Genomic DNA, 19,343 nt, shown 5'->3' on the forward strand with positions numbered 1-19,343 from the left:
GAGACATGGACTAAGAATAAAGATACTTGAGGACTAATCTTTCTAGGAGCTGACTAAAGTATTTCTGACAGATAGCTCAGGAATACCCACTCCTTTCCATCTCTAACATTCATTACTAGTAAGTCCTTTTACAAATCTAGCTCCCTTTTACCAATGGGGTGGGGATAGTTATTATCATTGTATGAAATATGATTTTCAAAGTAAAAGGTGATTAAGTGGGAGACTATACCTAAATGAAGATATAAAGTAAAACAAACATTATGACTGTAATACACTGACTTTCTAACAGAATCAGAGTTAGAATCAGATGTCTTAGAAATAATCTGGTCTAAATTCTTTCATTTATAGATGAAGGAGTTGAGTTACAAACATAATTTATAGCAGAAATATTAGTAAAAATGTAAAAGAAGGCTGGAATTACAATTTTAATTAAATACTTCAAGTGGACAAATTTGTTAAAATTTAAAACTTTAGCAAATGTAGAGCTAATCAACATATGGAAAGAATTCAAAAGTATGATAATACTATTATTGTTTCACTTTAATCTCACATAGATCATTCACAAAAATGTATTAAGGGGCACTGGGTAATCAAACTTCGTAAGCACTAAATTCAGAATTCTGCATATACACTACATGTTGCAACACAAAATTAAGAATCTAAAATGTTCTGTAGAGTGTGCATAACCCCATATAAATTTGAAAATATCTTCTTAAATAAATATACTCAAACTCACTTTAAAAACACTGAATATCTAATACAACATATGAATGTTAGGGAAAACCTCTAAAGCAGTAGCCAGAGCAGAGCTTCTTTTCCTAGGATCTGTGCATAAGAGATCGCGAGGCCTTTGACACTGAGGGAAAAATTTTCCCTGTGTGTTATCAATTTTGTGGGGAGAGAAAGGGTCATCAGAGTCTCAAAAGAATTAGGAGGAACTAAAGGATAAAAGTGATCTTTTCTAAGTCTTATGGGAAAATTACATAGATTTCATTAATTATAATGTATAACTTAGTGGGTCAAAGAAAGATAAATATTAGGCAGCTAATTCAGTTTTTCCTGAAAATATTTAGAAAGAGAACAAAAAGAAAGTAGAAAAACTAAAATAATAAAAGCTCAGAGCAGACATTTATTTAGTAATCGGATACTATTTTCTCTAATCTTATTTAATAAAAGAGAAACATGCAAATTGATCATATCTCTGCTACACCCACAAGCCACACCTACCAGCCAATCAGGAGTGAGTATGCAAATAAACTCAACCAAGAGGGAGGTGGCCACAGAGCTGGAGCAAACAGGAGGCTTGGGTTGCCCCTGGCGATGGAGGAAGCCAAGCTTCCTGCCTGTCCTGGCTGGCTGTGGGCTCCGCTCAAGGCTACAAAGTTTCAATTATAGAAGATAAATAAATCCCAGATACCAGCTTCCAGCTGCTGTGGCCTCTGCTCAAGGAGGGTCTGGGAGCCTGGGTTGTACAAGGCCATGACCAGCAGACAAACAGCCCTCAGCCCCTCACCCAGGTTGGCCACGCCCCCCAGCAGGTACCCCCACCCTGAAGTGGGTGTGGCCAGCCTGAAAATGACCCTCAGCCCTTCACCCAGGCTGGCCACACCCCCATGGGGTGAAGGTCCCCGCTGGGGGACTTGGCCAGCCTGCAAGCAGCCATTGGCCCCTCACCCAGGCTGGCCAGGCACCCCAGCGGAACCACCATTCTGAAGGCGGTGTGGCTAGCCTGAACATGGCCCTCAGCCGCCCCTCACTCAGGCTGACCAGGCACCCCAGCAGGGACCCCCACCCTGAAGGGGGTGTGGCCAGCTTGAAAACAGCCCTCAGCCCCTCACCCAAGCTTGGCTAGACCACCTCAGTGGGGACCCTCACCCCATGGTGGCGTGGCCAGCCTGAAAACCACCACAGGCCCCTCGCCAGGGCCACCCTATGCCCCAAGGGAACCCCCACCCTGATTCAGGACACCCTTCAGGGCAAACCAGCTGGCCCCACCTGTGCACCAGGCCTCTATCTTTACTAATAAAAAGGTAATATGCTAATTAGACTGGGAGACCTTCCAGGAGAACTTCCGGACATTCTTCTGGACAAAGCCATGGTGGCAGGGCCGAGGTAGAGGCGGCTAGAGGCCAAGAGGGGAGGGCAGTTGTGGGTGATCAGGCTGGTGGGGGACGGGGTCATTGAGGGTAAGCAGACCAGCAGTAGGGCCAGTTGGGGGCAAGCAGGCCATCAGTGGGGGTCAGTTGGAGGTAAACAGGACAGTGGGGGGGCATTTGGGGGCAAGCAGGCCGGTGGTGGAGGGCAGTTGGGGGCAAGCAGGCCAGCAGGCAGAGTGGTTAGTGGCAATCAGGCAAGCAGGCAGGCAGGTGAGTGGTTAGGAGCCAGAAGTCCCAGATTGCGAGAGGGATGTCCGATTGCTGGTTTAGGCCTGATCCCTGTAAACCAGCAGTAGGACATCCTTCGAGGGGGGTCCTAGATTGGAGAGGGTGCAGGCTGGGCTGAGGAACACCCCCTCCACCATGCACGAATTTCATGCACCGGGCCACTAGTTAAATTAATAAAGATAAAAACAATAAGATGCATTTCTGGCAAGGACACTATAAAAAGAGTACCCTTAGTCCTGGCCGGTTTGGCTCAGTGGATAGAGCATTGGCCTGCAGACTGAAGGGTCCCAGGTTCGATTCCAGCCAAGGGCATGTACCTTGGTTGTGGGCACATCTCTAATAGGAGGTATGCAGGAGGCAGCTGATTGATGTTTCTCTCTTATCGATGTTTCTAACTATCCCTCTCCTCTCCTCTCTGTGAAAAATCAATAAAATATATTAAAAAAAAAAAAAGAGTACCCTTAGCCATTGTGGAGGAAGTATAAATGGCTATAACATTCTTGGAAATTTGGTAATTTGCATTAATATGCTAAATTTTTATTTTAAAGTCAACATTAGTTACTTTAGGTCAGGAATAATAATCATCAATGTCATAAAGATAGAAGTTCTATAACTTCATCATAGAATCACTTAAATAAGTAAAAATGCAAAACAACCTGAAAGAGGAAAATTTTTAAATAAATTAATTCAATGGAATATGTACTTATAAAAAAACTAGAGGCCCGGTGCACAAAAATTTGTGCACTCGGGGGGAGGGGAGGACCCCTCAGCCTGGCCTGCGCCCTCTGGCAGTCTGGGACCCCTCAGGGGATGACCAACTGCTGGCTTAGGCCTGCTCCCTGGGGGATTGGGCCTAAGAGGCAATGAGAAATCCCTCTGGCAGCCCGGCATCCCTCAGGGGATATCCACTTGCCAGAGGGGAGCAGGCCTAAACTGCAGTTGGACAACCTTAGTGCTGCTGAGGAGGCAGGAGAGGCTCCTACTACCACCACTGTACTGGCAGCCATCAGCCTGGCTTGTGGCTGAGCAGAGCTCCTCCCATGTGAGAGCTCACTGACCACCAGAGGGCAGCTCCTGCATTGAGCGTCTTCCCCCTGGTGGTCAGTGTGTGTCATAGTGACTAGTCATTCCTAGTCTTTCTGCTGTTAGGGTCAGTTTGCATATTACCCCTTTACTATATAGGATAGAGGTCTGGTGCACGGGTGGGGGCCGGCTGGTTTGCCCTGAAGGGTGTCCCGGATCAGGGTGGGGGTCCCGCTTGGGTTCCTGGCCAGCCTGGATAAGGGGCTGATGGCTATTTGCAGCTGGTCACACCCCCTTCAGGGTGGGGGTCCCCACTGGGGTGACTGGCCAGTCTGGGTGAGAGGCTGAGGGCCATTTTCAGGCTGGTGGGTGACTGAAGCTCCCAACCTCTCCTTTTTTCCTTTTTTTTTTATTCTGGGATTTATTTACCTTCTATGGCTGTCACTGGAACTGAGAGCTGGCTTTAGCTCTGAGGCTCGGCTCCAGCTCTGAGACCTTAGCTGCTGAAAGCAGGTATCTGGGTTTGTTTGGCTTCTATAATTGAAACACTGTTGCAGCTCCAGCTCTGAGGCCTGGCTGGTTGAAAGCAGGTTTCTGGGGTTTGTTTAGCTTCTATAATTGCATCATTGTTTCTTAGAGTGAAGCTCAGAGGCCGGCAGTGGCAGGTGGGGAACCTTGGCTTCCTCCATCACTGGAGCAAGCAAGCCTCCTGTTCGCTTCAGCTGCCTGGCTGCCGGCCGCCATCTTGTTTGACAGTTAATTTGCATATCGCCCTGATTAGCCAATGGGAAGCATGTCGGAGGTACGGTTAATTACCATGTTTGTCTATTATTAGATAGGATTAGTGGTCTACGAACATATTTTCTATATTATGGCAAAAAACCCCAGCAGGGTAAAAAATAATGCATACTGTACAGTATGAGTTCTCTTGACACATGATATCAAGATGTGGAAATGGAATTCAGCCCAGGCATTAATAGATATGAAGGAAGAACTAGATTATAGGCAGAATTTATAGAAGTAGTTAGATCTTAAATGGACAAGAGGAGCATTTGTGAGAAAGATTATAGGAACGGATTTCTTGGGTAAAAGTCCTCAAGTCAATAGCATGAAGGTTTGAGGAGACCATTGTGATGTGGGAGCACAGTGTTGAGTGTTTTAGTCATACCTGAAATATCTGAAGAGGCACACAGGGCAGCAGTTAGAGGGATGATGTTTAGGAAATTCCTGCATTTCTAGAGTTTGTTGGGATGAAGGATGCCTGGGTTTTTCTATGGGTCAGATATTGGTAATTGGGAGAGGAAGCTGTGTTAGAGTTGTCTTGGATCTTGTCCAGCTGAGCCCTTTGGAAAATGAGGCAACCTCAAAAGAAGGAAACTGGAGATAGATCTACAGAATGGCTCTCAACCAGGAGCGATTGTCCACTCCTCTCCAGGAGATGTTTGGCAATATCACGGATATTTCAGTTGTCGGGAAGCTGGGGAGGGTGTGGTGCTACCACCACTTATTGTGTAGAGACCAGGGCTGCTGTTAAACATTGTACAATGCAGGAGATGACCCTGAACAAGAGCGAATTGTCTAGTCCAAAATGCCAATTGTGTATAGGTGTTGAGAAACACCTGGAGGCTGTAGAGGAGCCTGGAAGAATCAGCTGAAATCAAAACGCATGCTTTATGTTTAGAGAACTACAAGAGAGTGTCTCAGTAATAAAAAGGAGGTCGGGGGTCCTCAGAAAAAGGGTCAACTTTAGACATCTTCCATCCGGAGAGCTCTGAAACTAGATAACCACGACAGTACCAAGTCAGAGCTCTGCTGCTTCCAATTCTCTCACACCTCCTCTGCTCCCACTCAGAGAGAGACCAGAGAAAAGCTCAGCCAGATGCAGGAGAAAGAGCATGTGCTAAATAAGGAAACAAGGAAACAAACCATGCCTCCTTGCTCACTCCCCACACGCTTCTCCTATAAGAAGAGGGAAGACACAGGCATACTGACAATTCCTTCCAAAAATATTACCCCCTCAAGCTTTGTCACCTTCCCATTAAGCCTTCACTCTCACGGACATTGCCAGGGGATGAGTGGTGGACAACTCCTAGAAATTTTATAATCTTTTATTATGAATCTTACATGTGGTCTAGTATCAATTCAGGATGTGGGAATATGGAGGCCTACCCACAGTTTCTAGGTGTTGGGGTCTCGGCTAAGACACTGAAAAACCCTAAAAACTTCATCTAATAAGATGCTCCATAGATGTAACCATCACTCTAAGTATTACCCTATATTTGACGGTAAGACCTCAACTTGCTAAAGCCACAAGCGGTGCTTTGCCATTATGATTAATTTATTATGATTAATAACTTTATTAATTATGATTAATCGTGGCTTTAATACTAGTAGTGCTTGGGAAGCAGTAAAAGAGATAGTCATGTTTAAGTCCATGCTCTCTGACTGAAATGTGTTGCCACCAGTGCTTCCAGAGATTCCTTGATGTTCAGTCAAGATAGTTATGTTCAAATTCCAGATGACTAATTTATTCTCTCTGTGTGTCTCTCTCTTTCATTTTATTATGAATTTCTATGTCAAATACAGGTCATTTCATTTAATCACTTGGAGTAGGGAGTGGGGGCGGGGGAGCTGGAAGTGTCACTTTCCCTGAGTCCCCTGAAACTTTTTATGAAGAAGAAGAGCTGGCAGCGTGTGAGAGAAAGTCAGTGTCCTTCCAAGGCATACCTATCTGTCTTCCCAGTCCAACATCCTATAAAAGGGCAGAAAGGACCAGAGGTTCCACTGTCAGAAGCCAGAAAGGAAGCCTTAGAGACTTACAGATCATCCTTTCATGTTCACTCATAAGGTCAAAGACATTAGGTCTGAAATGGAAAACATGGTCTGTTTTCTGGGTCTGTAATTGTTATGAGAGTGACCGCTACAAGTTTTTTCTCTGGTGGGCTCTTGGCATCTGTTGTGACCTAACATGTTGAACAGATCCCTCTGTGCTGTATGAAATTGAACTTCAGACTATGCTGTTCATTTAACTTCCAAGCCTCATTAACTAATAACTGGAATACAATCTTTTATTTTTAACAATAGGAACAGGTCAGATAGCAAAACTGATATGCACGCATCCCCAAACTTTGTCACATTGGGGTAGAAATGTCATAAAATGTATTTATTTCCAACGAAGTTGAACTCCCTGATTTAATTTCTCTTTGCAGACTGTACAAGCCCTCAATGGTCAGCAAACTCTGAGTCCTGAAGAATTCACCAACTTTGGTGTTTCATAAGATTGATATAAACCATGATGGTAAGGCAGCTACTCTCCTCAGGCTGTTTTCTTCCAAAGTAGGAGATGGTGGTGGTGGGACGTGCCATTCAGACAAAAGCATGAATGTTTTAAGAGATCCCTAGTTGTGATATCATTCGAGCTACAGAATTTGACCAGTATAATGTTTTCCAGTTGGTACAGTTTAATTGAGGGAATATTTATTAACCATATTTATATTCAATACATTGTGCTTGATATTTTAGTATGGAGAGTAAAGGGGGAATACAAGGAAAGAAAAGTAGGATAATATGAGATGAAGGGCCCTCTGCTGTTTGCTCTGGGACATGTTCCAGTGATTATTTCCACTCTACCAGAGGTTTCTTATAAACTTACAAAGAAACTTTAATGTTCCTTACTGAAGAAACCCTTCTTTCAATTATGTTATCTTCTTCTAATATTAATTTCTGTTTCTTCCCGTTGGCTACACATTTCTGGAAAGAGTTCTCCAAACTTGCCTCCATTTCTGCTCTTTCTGCTTATTTCTCCATTTGCTCTTTCTACCCTAAAATATGGATTTCTCTTTGGATCAAAGAAGGTTCACTTCTTCAGAGGCAGAGTGAAAAGGGAAGACAGATATTCCAAGAGAGAGTGTTTACACAATTGGCTAGGTGAGTATATTAACTTGAGATTGAGGCAGCATATCTAGGAATGGTACTCAAAAAATAACAAAGTTTGTAAAAATTTTATCAAATATAATGTTAGTAAGAGATTTTTAAGAAGTATGGATGTGAGGCATTGGGACTCCAGCCATGGTTGTCATCGATTCACAGTAACTTTTTCCACAGGTTCAACCTGTCCACCTGGGTCACTTCTTATAGTGGACATTAGAGGGCAGTAGAGACCCATGTTGAGTATGGCAGTTTGCATTAGCCAAATGTGGTAGCTCATTCTGGAAGGACAGGATGGTGAGGAGGCTGAAAGAAAGTTCAAATGAAATCGCCATTAGGAATGAGCCAAACAACTGGACAAGAGTACAATTTTCAGAAAAATATTTGGAAATAATCAATAGCGTCTATACCCCTCTTAAGGAGGATCTACGTCTAGATCAGCCTCAGCTTAATCTGAAGTCAGATTGCTCACTTACTAGTTTACCAAGATCAAAGCATTTGGTGTAATCACTTGTACTTGGATCTCTACAGATTGAAAATAAAATAAGTCTGTTCATATGAAAGCTTGCAAGGAACACATGCAGGTTATAGAGAGATGATAAAGAAGTTTAGTGAAGCTAGAAAAGGACCAGAGAAATGGAGATTGGAAGTCAATGAAACCTTATGAAGTCAATGAAACCTTGTTTGGAATATGCAACCCAAAATGGTATCACCAAATAGGAGAAATGCTGCAGATTTTTTTTCTGCTTTGTTTCAATGTTTAATCTTAGAGGTCCTTCAGGATGACAGAGATTAGATTAGAGAGGATAAACCATTTTTCTCCCTGGGGGTTGAAATCATTGATTGAAGTAGATAGGACATCGCAAATACTTAAGACTTACAGTGAATTCAAAAGTCAGGTCAAGAATGTTTGAAAATATATATAGATCCTATTTCTAGTGTGGGGAGAAGTGGGATAGAAAAAAGGTGACCTTCCTTGGAGAAATATGAGGATTATAGTATCCTTAAGAAGAGGCTCAGATTCTATTAGTTTGAAGGAACAGAAAATATGTTCCAGAAAATAAGACAATGATGGAAGACTCTTTGTTTACTATCTATGCAAGTTTCTCAAGAACAAAGTATAAGGAACCATTAAAATGGGGAATATGGGCTGGAAGAGGTCTAGAAAGAAAAATCTGAGTTGAAAAGGTTGTGAATCGGGGAGTAAAGGTATTGTGCTCAGGAAATAATTGAGGTTAGCTGCAGTTAGAAAGGTGAGCTTTTTGCCCTGGAAGAATATGTCAAAAGAGAGAATGCTTTTTGGCTTATGGAATAGCTTATAGAACTAATCACATAAATCGTTTCCTCTGATAGAAATGTGTATTTAAGAAAAAAATATATCACTGGCTTTTACAAAATGAAGATATCAAATAAACTAGTTGTACTTTGGAATAACAATGAACTGCTGTGTCTTGACAAATGCATATGGAGAGCTAAAACTGATAGAATTTGCTTTTTATGTGGAAATTATTAGAGGTTGTTATATCATCTCATTAAGAGACAACTAGGCTCTTCCCAGAAGGACCAAAGAAAAGATGATAAAATTGTACTGTTAGATAAAGACAGCTCAGTGCACCAGAGGACAAGGAAAAGAAAGTAATAAAGATGCACAAGGTTGATATTTGCAGAAGTGTAAAAGCATTTTGCCAGTATTTGACAGAGGAGAAAGAAGAGCTTCATTCACACATAAAAGAGAAGTTACTACCACAGAGGAGAATGTCTCAACATTTATACAAGCCTAATAAAATATGATTTTTTAATTTTTATTTTCATTGTTATAAAAACATCAGTGTTGGTAGAAATAAAAATGTTCAATTAAGTATATAAGAATAGTGTTGACTGTATGCCAACATTATATATATATGAAGATAACCATGTATCCATACATAGAAAAGCCTAAGCGGTTGAATGACCGAATGACCAGAACGACTGGTCACTATGATGTGCACTGACCTCCAAAGGGCAGATGATCAACACAGTAACTGCCTCGTGGTGGTCAGTGCACTCCCACAGTGGGAGTGTGGCTAAGCTGATCGACCCCTCCTGGCAGCCCACCAGCCCAGCAGCAGCCACTCCCTCCCTCAGTAGTCCTGCAGGTCTAATCTCCAGAGAACGGGCCAGGCACCAATGGACCAGTGCCACTCGCACGATCCCAACAGTGCAGTTGGCCTCTTGGAAGTCAGCCTTGGGCACCATGGCCACTTCCGCTCCCTAGATGTTTCACAAGGAAGAAACAATACAAAAGTGGCTGCCAGGTGGCTCCTGACAATTAGCATGTATGTTAGCAGGACAGATCTGGATCCTGGGCCGGCAAAGGCATCCCACCACCTGACCAGAGGGCCGATCATGTCCCAGCCCCCCCCCCCCACCTGCACCCCATTCAGGACCCCACGTGTGCACAAATTTGTGCACCGGGCCTCTAGTATGTGTATAAAAATAAGCACATCATTAGTACCTGATGATCCAATGAATATTGACACAAAAGATAAAGATCACAACTGACCAAGATACAAACAGAAAAACTTCAGGAACATACTATACAGTGGGGCCTTGACTTACGAGTTTAATTCATTCCATGACGGAGCTCGTAACTCAAATTGCTCATATGTCAAATCAAACAGTGAATGAGTGGGACACGTGATGCTGGGCTGATGTTGTGGCATTCACTGTGACATTCGCTGCGCCAACTAGTGATGGGGTATCTGAAGCTGGCTCATAACCCTAATTTTAGCTAGCAAATCAAAGCAAAAAATCGGCCGAGAGACGGCTCGTATCTCGAAAAACTCGTTAGTCGGGACATTCGTAAGTCAAGGCCCCACTGTAGATGAAAATCCCAATTAGACCACAAATTATTTGCAAAAGAATTATTAACATCAAATCTGTTCATATAAAAAATACATAATAACTACAAAGTATTCTACACATAATTATCATTGTAGTTAACAAATCAAAGTTAGAAGATTAATCAAAAGAGAAATTCTATCTAATAAAGAAGGAATATGCTAATTGATCCTCATGCCGTAGCAAAGATGGAGGTGCTCACTGCCAATAAGGAGGGAATATGCTAATTGACTGCCATGCCCTCAAAGATGGTGGGGCCCACAGCCACGAGATGGTGCCCAGTCCCCTCAGCCCCACCAGTGCACCTGCCTTCAGAGTCCCCCAGACCCCTCAGTCCTCCAGCTGCCCAGGTCCGGCCCAAGGTTCAGGCCAGCCTCAGGTGGTGGCTGCCCAGCCGCCCAGGGCCACTCGAGGCTCAGGTAACCAGGGCCGGCCCAGGCTTGAGCCTCCAGCAGTGGCAGCAGCAGAGGTGTGATGGGGACATTGCCTTCCCCTGATCGCTGGGTCATCTCCTGCCTCTGAGGGCTCCTGGACTCTGAGAGGGGGCAGGTCGGGCTGAGGGACCCCCGTCCCCTCTCCCCCCACCCCCCCACCGTTCCAGTGCATTAATTTTCATGCACCGGGCCTCTAGTATAGGAATAATGCTAAGAAAATAAAAAATGAAGAGCTATAAGCTTCATGAGGGCAAGAACTACTTTCTTTCTTTTTTTTTTTAAGAATAGTTTATTAATCTTTGGAAAGAGAGAAACATTGATGTGATGTGAGAGCACAACATTGATATACTGCCTCCTGCACTCCCCCTACTAAGAATGGAACCCACAACCTCAAGGGTGTGCCCTGACAAGGAATCAACCAACAATCATCAGATGAAGGCCAACCAACTGAGCCACACTTGCCAGGGCAAGAACTATTTTCATTTTATATTCTTTGATATTTTCTGTGCTCTCACACTTCATGGCACATAGTAGATACTCTAGAAATAGTTGCAAAAAGAATGACTGTCTGATAAGATGTCATATGAAAAGTAAAGGAAGAAATAAAGAAGAAACAAGCATAAGATTCAATGCTATCTGTGGGAAGAAAAGCCCCTTTAATAGAAAATTACTTTGGAAATTAACATATATATGCATATGCATTGCAAACTTCATAAAATATAAACACAGATTGGTTAGCAGGAATCAATTATCAATGGAAAGTGCAAATAGGGGGCCAGAGAGAGGTTAAAGGGAGATTCTTTCATTTCATTACACCTTTCAGCAGTGTTTGAATTTTTTTTACCATGAGCATGTATTATAATTCAGTAAGTTAGTTTTATTTTTATAATATGTACAATAGCATCCAGGAAGGAGAACTTGATGAGAATTCTCCTCAAAGACTGAAAATTGGAAGTTCAACATTCAATATTATTGAAGAATGGAGAGAGGACAGCGAGACAAGTCAGGATAAATAAGCGTGGAATTCCATAACCTTTGCTACAGGAAGAAGAGCAATCCCCATTCCACCATGAGCGGCTTAGAAGTCATTCCTGACATGATTGAGGAAGATTTATAGATGCTGTTCACACAACATTAAGTGCTGAAAGTTTAACACAGTGCCTAATAGCACAGGGACAAGGGAGACTTAAGCGGCTCATAAAAATAAATAGTGAAAGTCAAAAGAGACAAAAGGAAGCCAGAGGGGAAATGAAAGAGGGTGATTATGGAGCAGACATTTAGGATAAAAGAAAACAGGGACAGGACATGAAGGAAGACATGGAGCCACAAAAGATATGCTCTAGCTGGTTTGGCTCAGTAGATAGAGAATTAGCTTGCAGACTGAAGGGTCCCTGATTTGATTCCAGTCAAGGGCACATGCCCAGGTTGCGGGTTTGATCCCCAGTAGGGGGCATGCAGGAGGCAGCCAATCAATGATTCTCTCTCTTCATTGATATTTCTATCTCTCTCTCCCTTCCTGTCTGAAATCAATAAAAATATATATTTTTTAAAAAGATGTGTTTTAGACTGGAATATTCTGGAAAGCTATGAAGGTCACAGTGAGGGAAACTGAGAACCACCAGATCAGAGGAAACTGAGTTTCCTCATATAAGGGAAGAAACTGCTGTACTTAAAAGTCTGCTATGATTGTATTTTGAGTTTTAAGTGCAGCCAAAGAACATATGTATATGCGTGACCCATGGACACAGACAACAGTGTGGTGATGTCCAGAGGAAGGGTGTGGAGACTGGGTGGAGGTGGGCAAAGGGGCAGGGGATGAGGACATCTGTAATAGTGTCAACAATAAAAATAAAGTTATATATCGGAGAACCAAGATGGCGGCATAGGTTAACGCCGGAGTTTGCTGCTTTGAACAACTACTTCAAAAGTGAAACCAAAAGACGGAAGGGACATCACCCAGAACCACAGGAACGCTGGCTGAGTGGAAGTCCTACAACTAGGAGGAAAGAGAAACGCATACGGACACTCAGAGGAGGCGCAGTGCTGAAGTCAAATTCTGAGGTGCGGAGTGCGCAGAGCGGGCTGGCGGTGGAGGGCGCGGTTGGCGTTTTCAATCGGGAGGGAGTCACAGACTCTGAGCTCCAGATACAGGCGAGTCTTTAGGGACCTAGACTCAAACGGGAGAAGCGGGACTGTCTGGCTTCGGTCAGAGCGAGTGCAGCTTTCTCTCCGAGGTTTGCAGCGGGTGCTGGGACTCAGAGAGGCAGAGCCCCTGGGGACAGGACTGAGAGCCGCCATAACTGCTCTCTCTGGCCCACCCTGTTGATCCTGTGCGACCCGCCCCGCCCAAGCCCTGCACAGAGGCATTTGCAGGATAGCCTCAGGCAAAGGCTAGATTAGCACCTCCCTAGAGGACAGAAGTTCAGACCACTAGGGGGTGCACCAAGGAAGCATAACAAAATGCGGAGACAAAGAAACGACAAAATTGTCAATGGAAGATATGGAGTTCAGAACCACAATTTTAAGGTCTCTCAAGAACTGTTTAGAAGCCGCCGATAAACTTAATGAGATCTACAAGAAAACTAATGAGACCCTCGATCTTATATTGGGGAACCAACTAGAAATTAAGCATACACGGACTGATATAACGAATATTATACAGACTCCCTACAGCAGACTATAGGAGCGCAAGAATCAAGTCAATGATTTGAAATGCGAGGAAGCAAAAAACACCCAACCGGAAAAGCAAAATGAAAAAAGAATCCAAAAATGCGAGGATAGTGTAAGGAGCCTCTGGGACAGCTTCAAGCGTACCAACATCAGAATTATAGGGGTGCCAGAAGATGAGAGAGAGCAAGATATTGAAAACCTATTTGAAGAAATAATGACAGAAAACTTCCCCCACCTGGTGAAAGAAATGGACTTACAGGTCCAAGAAGTGCAGAGAACCCCAAACAAAAGGAATCCAAAGAGGACCACACCAAGACACATCATAATTAAAATGCCAAGACCAAAAGACAAAGAGAGAATCTTAAAAGCAGCAAGAGAAAGAAACTCAGTTACCTACAAGGGAATACCCATACGACTGTCAGCTGATTTCTCAACAGAAACTTTGCAGGCCAGAAGGGAGTGGCAAGAAATATTCAAAGTGATGAATACCAAGAACCTACAACCAAGATTACTTTATCCAGCAAAGCTATCATTCAGAATTGAAGGTCAGATAAAGAGCTTCACAGATAAGGAAAAGCTAAAGGAGTTCATCACCACCAAACCAGGATTATATGAAATGCTGAAAGGTATCCTTTAAGAAGAGGAAGAGGAAGAAAAAGGTAAAGATACAAATTATGAACAACAAATATGCATCTATCAACAAGTGAATCTAAGAATCAAGTGAATAAATAATCTCATGAACAGAATGAACTGGTGATTATAATAGAATCAGGGACATAGAAAGGGAATGGACTGACTATTCTTGGGGGGGAAAGGGGTGTGGGAGATGCGGGAAGAGACTGGACAAAAATCGTGCACCTATGGATGAGGACAGTGGGTGGGGAGTGAGGGCGGAGGGTGGGGCAGGAACTGGGAGGAGGGGAGTTATGGGGGGGAAAAGAGGAACAAATGTAATAATCTGAACAATAAAGATTTAATTTTAAAAAAATAAAGTTATAAAAACATCTCTGCTACGACTGTATTTAAAAACTCTGGTTAGTCACTCAATGATGTTTTCCTTTATGCTCTGTCCCCTTTTTGTTTTGTTTTGTTTTACCCTAAATGTCTGCTCAGTAATCACCCTCCTTCTACTATGCTTTACACCTGACACTAACACTTAATGAACTGCAATTGAAATACAAAATAAAACTTCTCTGCTATAAAGTGCTGCTAACTACCTCTAGTGCCACCTTTCTAACAAACCCAAAGCCGGTTTCATTGGAAATCTTCTCCAGCATCCTTCCTTGAATATCTGGTCATTCTCATTGCCTGAGACTTCCCATGCTCATCTTTGCTAATTTCCCAGTCCCAACACCATTTCTTTTCTTGAAATTGTTAGGTCGCCGAAGGAGGAACACAGGAGGCCAGAATGGTGAGGGATTATGAATTTATTCGATCATCCACACACCAGGTGGCTGAGCCTGGATGGCTCCAGCCCCCAGTGATGGGAGTCAGCGGCTTTTAAGGGACTTTTGGTGGGCTTTTTCTGGGCGGAGACTTCTTTATGCATACCCAGAGGGGAGATCATGGAATGTGGCTACAGCAAGTGAAATGTAGTCTCAGCAAAGGCAATGTCCATAGTAGAAAGGCCTGAAAAGCCAGTTCCCGGGGGAGGGGTATCAATTCAATTGCTAGATCAAATCTAACAGAAATTCTAATGTAAAAGAATTAGAATTAACTGGGGACAAAACCCTTTTTTTACACAGGCTGGCTTAAAAAACCTTCTTTTAAAACCAGACTGATTTCTTTAGAGCAAATCTGCTAATGTGGGCATGTACAATAACATTTGGCTTTTTGGGGGAGGAGGAAGGGTGGGGAGGGGAGCAGTGATTTTTTTGATTTGTTATAAAAGATATTTAAGATGTTAATAGGAAGAAATACATAAACCAGGAAGATGAAGAGGATGACCAGATTGCAAAGATAGGACTAAAGAAAAAGTCATGGGTAGCTGTCCTATCACCAGTGCTGAACTTGGCACTGAGTGATGGAAGAGCACCCGCAACATGGACCAGCTGGGGAGAGAGATCTGAAGGGATCAAGAAGTACAAACTGGCTATTACAAAACAGTCCCGGGGATGTAAAGTACAGCACAGGGAATCCAGTCAATAATATTGCAACAACTATGTATGGTGTCAGGTGGGCATTGGAAATATCAGGGGGACCACTGTGTAAAGTATATTATTGTCTAACCACTAAGCTGTACACCTGAAACTAATACAAAATAATATTGAATATAAACTGTGATTGAAAAATAAAATTAAAAAGATGAAAAAGAATATAATTATATCACACTAAAAATATAAAGAAAAATAATTCCTTTTTCTCTTTTTTACATCAGTAACCTGCACTGCTTTTTAACCAACATGGTGACTATACACCAGCCCTGCAGACACAGCCTCTTCCACGGCCAGCGGTGGGACAGAGAAAAAATCTACTTCAGCTCTCCTATCTCCACTCTCACTTCCCTTTTACTCATTTGAAAAATCTCTTGGGCTGGGAATTTAGCAGCTGTGAATTTCCCTTTCAAAGGACAGTTATTCTTTTGTTGCTTGTGGTTCCCCCATCATCTCTTCACCCGTGTGACACTCCCCACCCACACACTCCCTACACATTTTTATTTTCAGGTTTCTCTACTTCATGTTGGTTTATTCCACACTTGTACATTCCCTGTGAGACATAGGGAATTCTGTTCCTACCCACCGTTAGATGGGTTTTTGCACAGGCTTCTTTGGCATAAGGAAAACATAAGGAGCAAAGATTAGCTTTTCCTCTAGAAAATGTATTTTAGTATTCTACCAGTGAAAGAAAAATGTATATTATGAGAATGTGATGATTCATGCTTATTTATATTTGAATCACTATGATATTTTTATTTTTAAAATGTTTGTATTGATTTTATAAAGAGACGAAGGGGGAGGGAGAGAGAGATAGAAACATTGATGAGAGGGAATGATCAGGATGGCTGCCTCCTGCACGCTCCGTATGGGGATCAAGCCTGCAACGAGGGCATGTGCTCTGATCAGGAATCAAACCAGTGACCTCTTAGTGCATGGGACAATGCTCAACCAACTGAGCCACACTGACTGGGCACTGTGGTTGTATTTTAGATATTTGTCCTTATCATTAAAAAAGTACAGGTACAGTGTAACACCTGATTTCAGTTTCTGCTGACTTTCTGCACCAAGTGCACATCCTCTAGTTACTGAATGTACTTGTCTTTGGCTGGCCTTCCAGTCAGCCAAAACTCTACTGGGTAGAATCTCTTTGAAATAATAAATTGCATCTGTACTCCTTCACTTGAATCTGCTCATAGTTATAATACAAATAATTTAAGGCAACAGAGGGCCCCACCCCATCTCCACCAAAAAGGTTGAAAAGTTATCTTGTGGGATGAGGTTAGTGGAAAAGTATGGCAGCAAGTACTTAAGGGTCTATGGTGTTTTTATAGCATCAGACTGGCCAGCATAGGCTAAGGCTTAAGTCAAGGTAATAAAATTAGGAATAAAAAATCAGGACAGAAGAGGAGAACTAATGGCCTATAATTATATGTGGAATGAATAAATGTTTAACCTTCCTCTCAGCTTTGGACAATCTAGAATTTTTTCTCAGAGAGAAGAACACTGAAAACAGCCTTGCAAACAACTATTTCCTCCAGATCTTAGAAATCTTCAATCTTTATGCTTTTATTACTTTGTATATCTTCAAGATTAATGGCTAAGTAATCAATATTGTGTGAAGATGTGAATGTATATGTGTTCATGGGCACTTTATCTTTTATTCTCAACCCAAAATAAAAATGGAGTGCTTTCATCATCTTTATTTTCACTACCAATCCTTCCATCAAATGCTTTTCTATATAAGAATATTCTGCCCTAACTGGTTTGGCTCAGTGGATAGATCACTGGCTTGTGGACTGAAGGGTTCCAGGTTCGATTCCGGTCAAGGGCATATACCTTGGTTGCAGGTACATCCTCAGTAGGGGGTGTCCAGGAGGCAGTTGATCGATGTTTCTAACTCTCTATCCCTCGCTCTTCCTTTCTGTAAAAAATCAATAAAAGAGCATATTCAAAGAATTTAGAGTCTGGTTGAGGTAAAAATATATCAAAAGGAGTATGTCAATAATAATACCAGTGACTATATTGTATATGCCAGTGAGTAGTATGGACAAAGCCTTTTATTGTTTATTTATTATTTTCTAGGAGAATTGACTTTCGAGAACAATGAAAATACATCCTGCATATAAGATATTTACATTACAATTCATAACAGTAGCAAAATTACAGTTACGAAGTAGCAACAAAAATAATTTTATGGTTGGGGGTCACCACAACATGAGGAACTGTATTAAAGGGTCGCAGCATTAGGAAGGTTGAGAACCAATGCTTTAGAAGAATTTATCAGTGGTACAGAAAAAGATCAGGGTCTTCTGGAGGTCGTTTCTGAGAGCTTCAACTTCTCCAATGTACTGAAAGTTACCTGTAATGGGAAGCAGGCAGACACGGGAGGACGCTTCCTTCAAACCATCTAACAAGGCTTGTCAATGGAAAACCCATGATGGAGTGCCGTCCCTAGATCTCAGTTAAGAAGAAATGAAATTCCCTCCATGTGCATGTTATTGATTTCAGGATTTTATTATAATTGGCGTCAGTTATGAATACATCACTCATCTTAAGTCCCATGGAGATTTCCATAAAGACCCTAGACAGAAGCATTGCTACTTTTCTGCTTATACATTAGTATTCTCTGAGCAGATCAGAATATGACAATTAAACTGAAAAACTGTATCCATATCTATCAGTTTAAAATAGAGCTTACATGTATGTTTCCTTGCACAACTAAAATAACCTGCATCTGAAGTAGAACTAGATGATCCGGGCAATGTCTCCACAATTTAGCATTCTTCTTAGATTAAACATGCATTTGGCAAATGTGTTTACTGTCTCTTGGTTCTTGTTGCATCTGTATATTACAAATGGCTATGTTCTGATGTATTGAGAAAGTTTCTTTCTGCCCTTCTTTCTCATTCCTGACCCCAAATGCTGTCCTGAATCAGTAATAATGTTCTGTTCCAATGGCAAAGTCTTAAGCTATGTAGGAAAAGGAGAAAATTTCAGGCTGGGCACTGAGAACGTTTCTGTCTGATTTGCTATAAATCTGGGTCCAGTTATGCATGAAAATGCAATGCATCATCTGTAATTATTGTGCCAGTTGCAGGTTTGATCAGAACAGCAGACAGCCAAGCTATGTAACAAGAACTTGACATTTTAAATGGTCCTGACATTACAGTTCTGACATTTTATTTTTTTATATCCTTTCTAAAAAAAAAAAAAGAAATGATGAATGGGATTTCTTGATGGTTTAGAACTTTTTAAGTTTGGGGGTTCTAAATCACAGGTCCATTAGTACATCTTTCAATGCAAGGCTTTCTTTTGGAAACATAGTGGAGGTTGAAGAGCAGTCCTGAGCTGTCTTTATGTAAAAAGCTTCCTAATTGTGCTTTTATATTCAAATTTAGGTGAAAACACACAATTGAAACTATAAAGACAGTGTTTACCGTCCCTGTCTCCCTCATCGTTACAGATGTGGATAAAAGAACTGCATATACAGAGGTGTAGATGAAGATAAAGATGACAGTAGTATAGATGGAGGTAGAAATATTCTAGGGGTTTCCAAGAGATTTTGAGAAGATTCACAAAGAAGTACACAATATAATATAAAATATATTCAAATAAAATGATCACAGCCCTGGCTGGTGTGGCTCAGTTGGTTGGAACATTGTCCCATGCACTCGAGGGTCGCAGGTTCGATTCCTGGTCAGGGCACATACCCAGGTTGTGGGTTCCATCCCTGGTTGAGGATCATGTGGGAGGCAACCCATGAATGTTTCTCTCTCACATTGATGTGTGTGTGTCTCTCTCTCTCCCTTTCCCTTCTTCTCCCTCTAAAATCAATAAAAACATATCCTTGGTGAAGATTTAAAAAAAAA

General features: G+C 42.1%; 1 protein-coding gene across 1 annotated transcript in view; it reads left to right on the top strand.

The window, feature by feature from the left end:
- GUCA1C (guanylate cyclase activator 1C) overlaps positions 1 to 17,929 on the top strand; it is a gene marked incomplete at both ends in the record, with an annotated part of 38,332 nt that extends 20,403 nt beyond the window's left edge. The window contains 4 exon segments of the mRNA XM_081085998.1: positions 6,617 to 6,670; positions 6,672 to 6,705; positions 17,722 to 17,865; positions 17,868 to 17,929. Coding sequence (XP_080942124.1) covers positions 6,617 to 6,670; positions 6,672 to 6,705; positions 17,722 to 17,865; positions 17,868 to 17,929 — 294 coding nt within the window.
- Between the last annotated feature and the right edge of the window lie 1,414 nt (positions 17,930 to 19,343).

The sequence above is a fragment of the Myotis nattereri genome (genome assembly GCF_964212035.1).
Source record: "Myotis nattereri genome assembly, chromosome: 3".
NCBI lineage: Eukaryota > Metazoa > Chordata > Mammalia > Chiroptera > Vespertilionidae > Myotis > Myotis nattereri.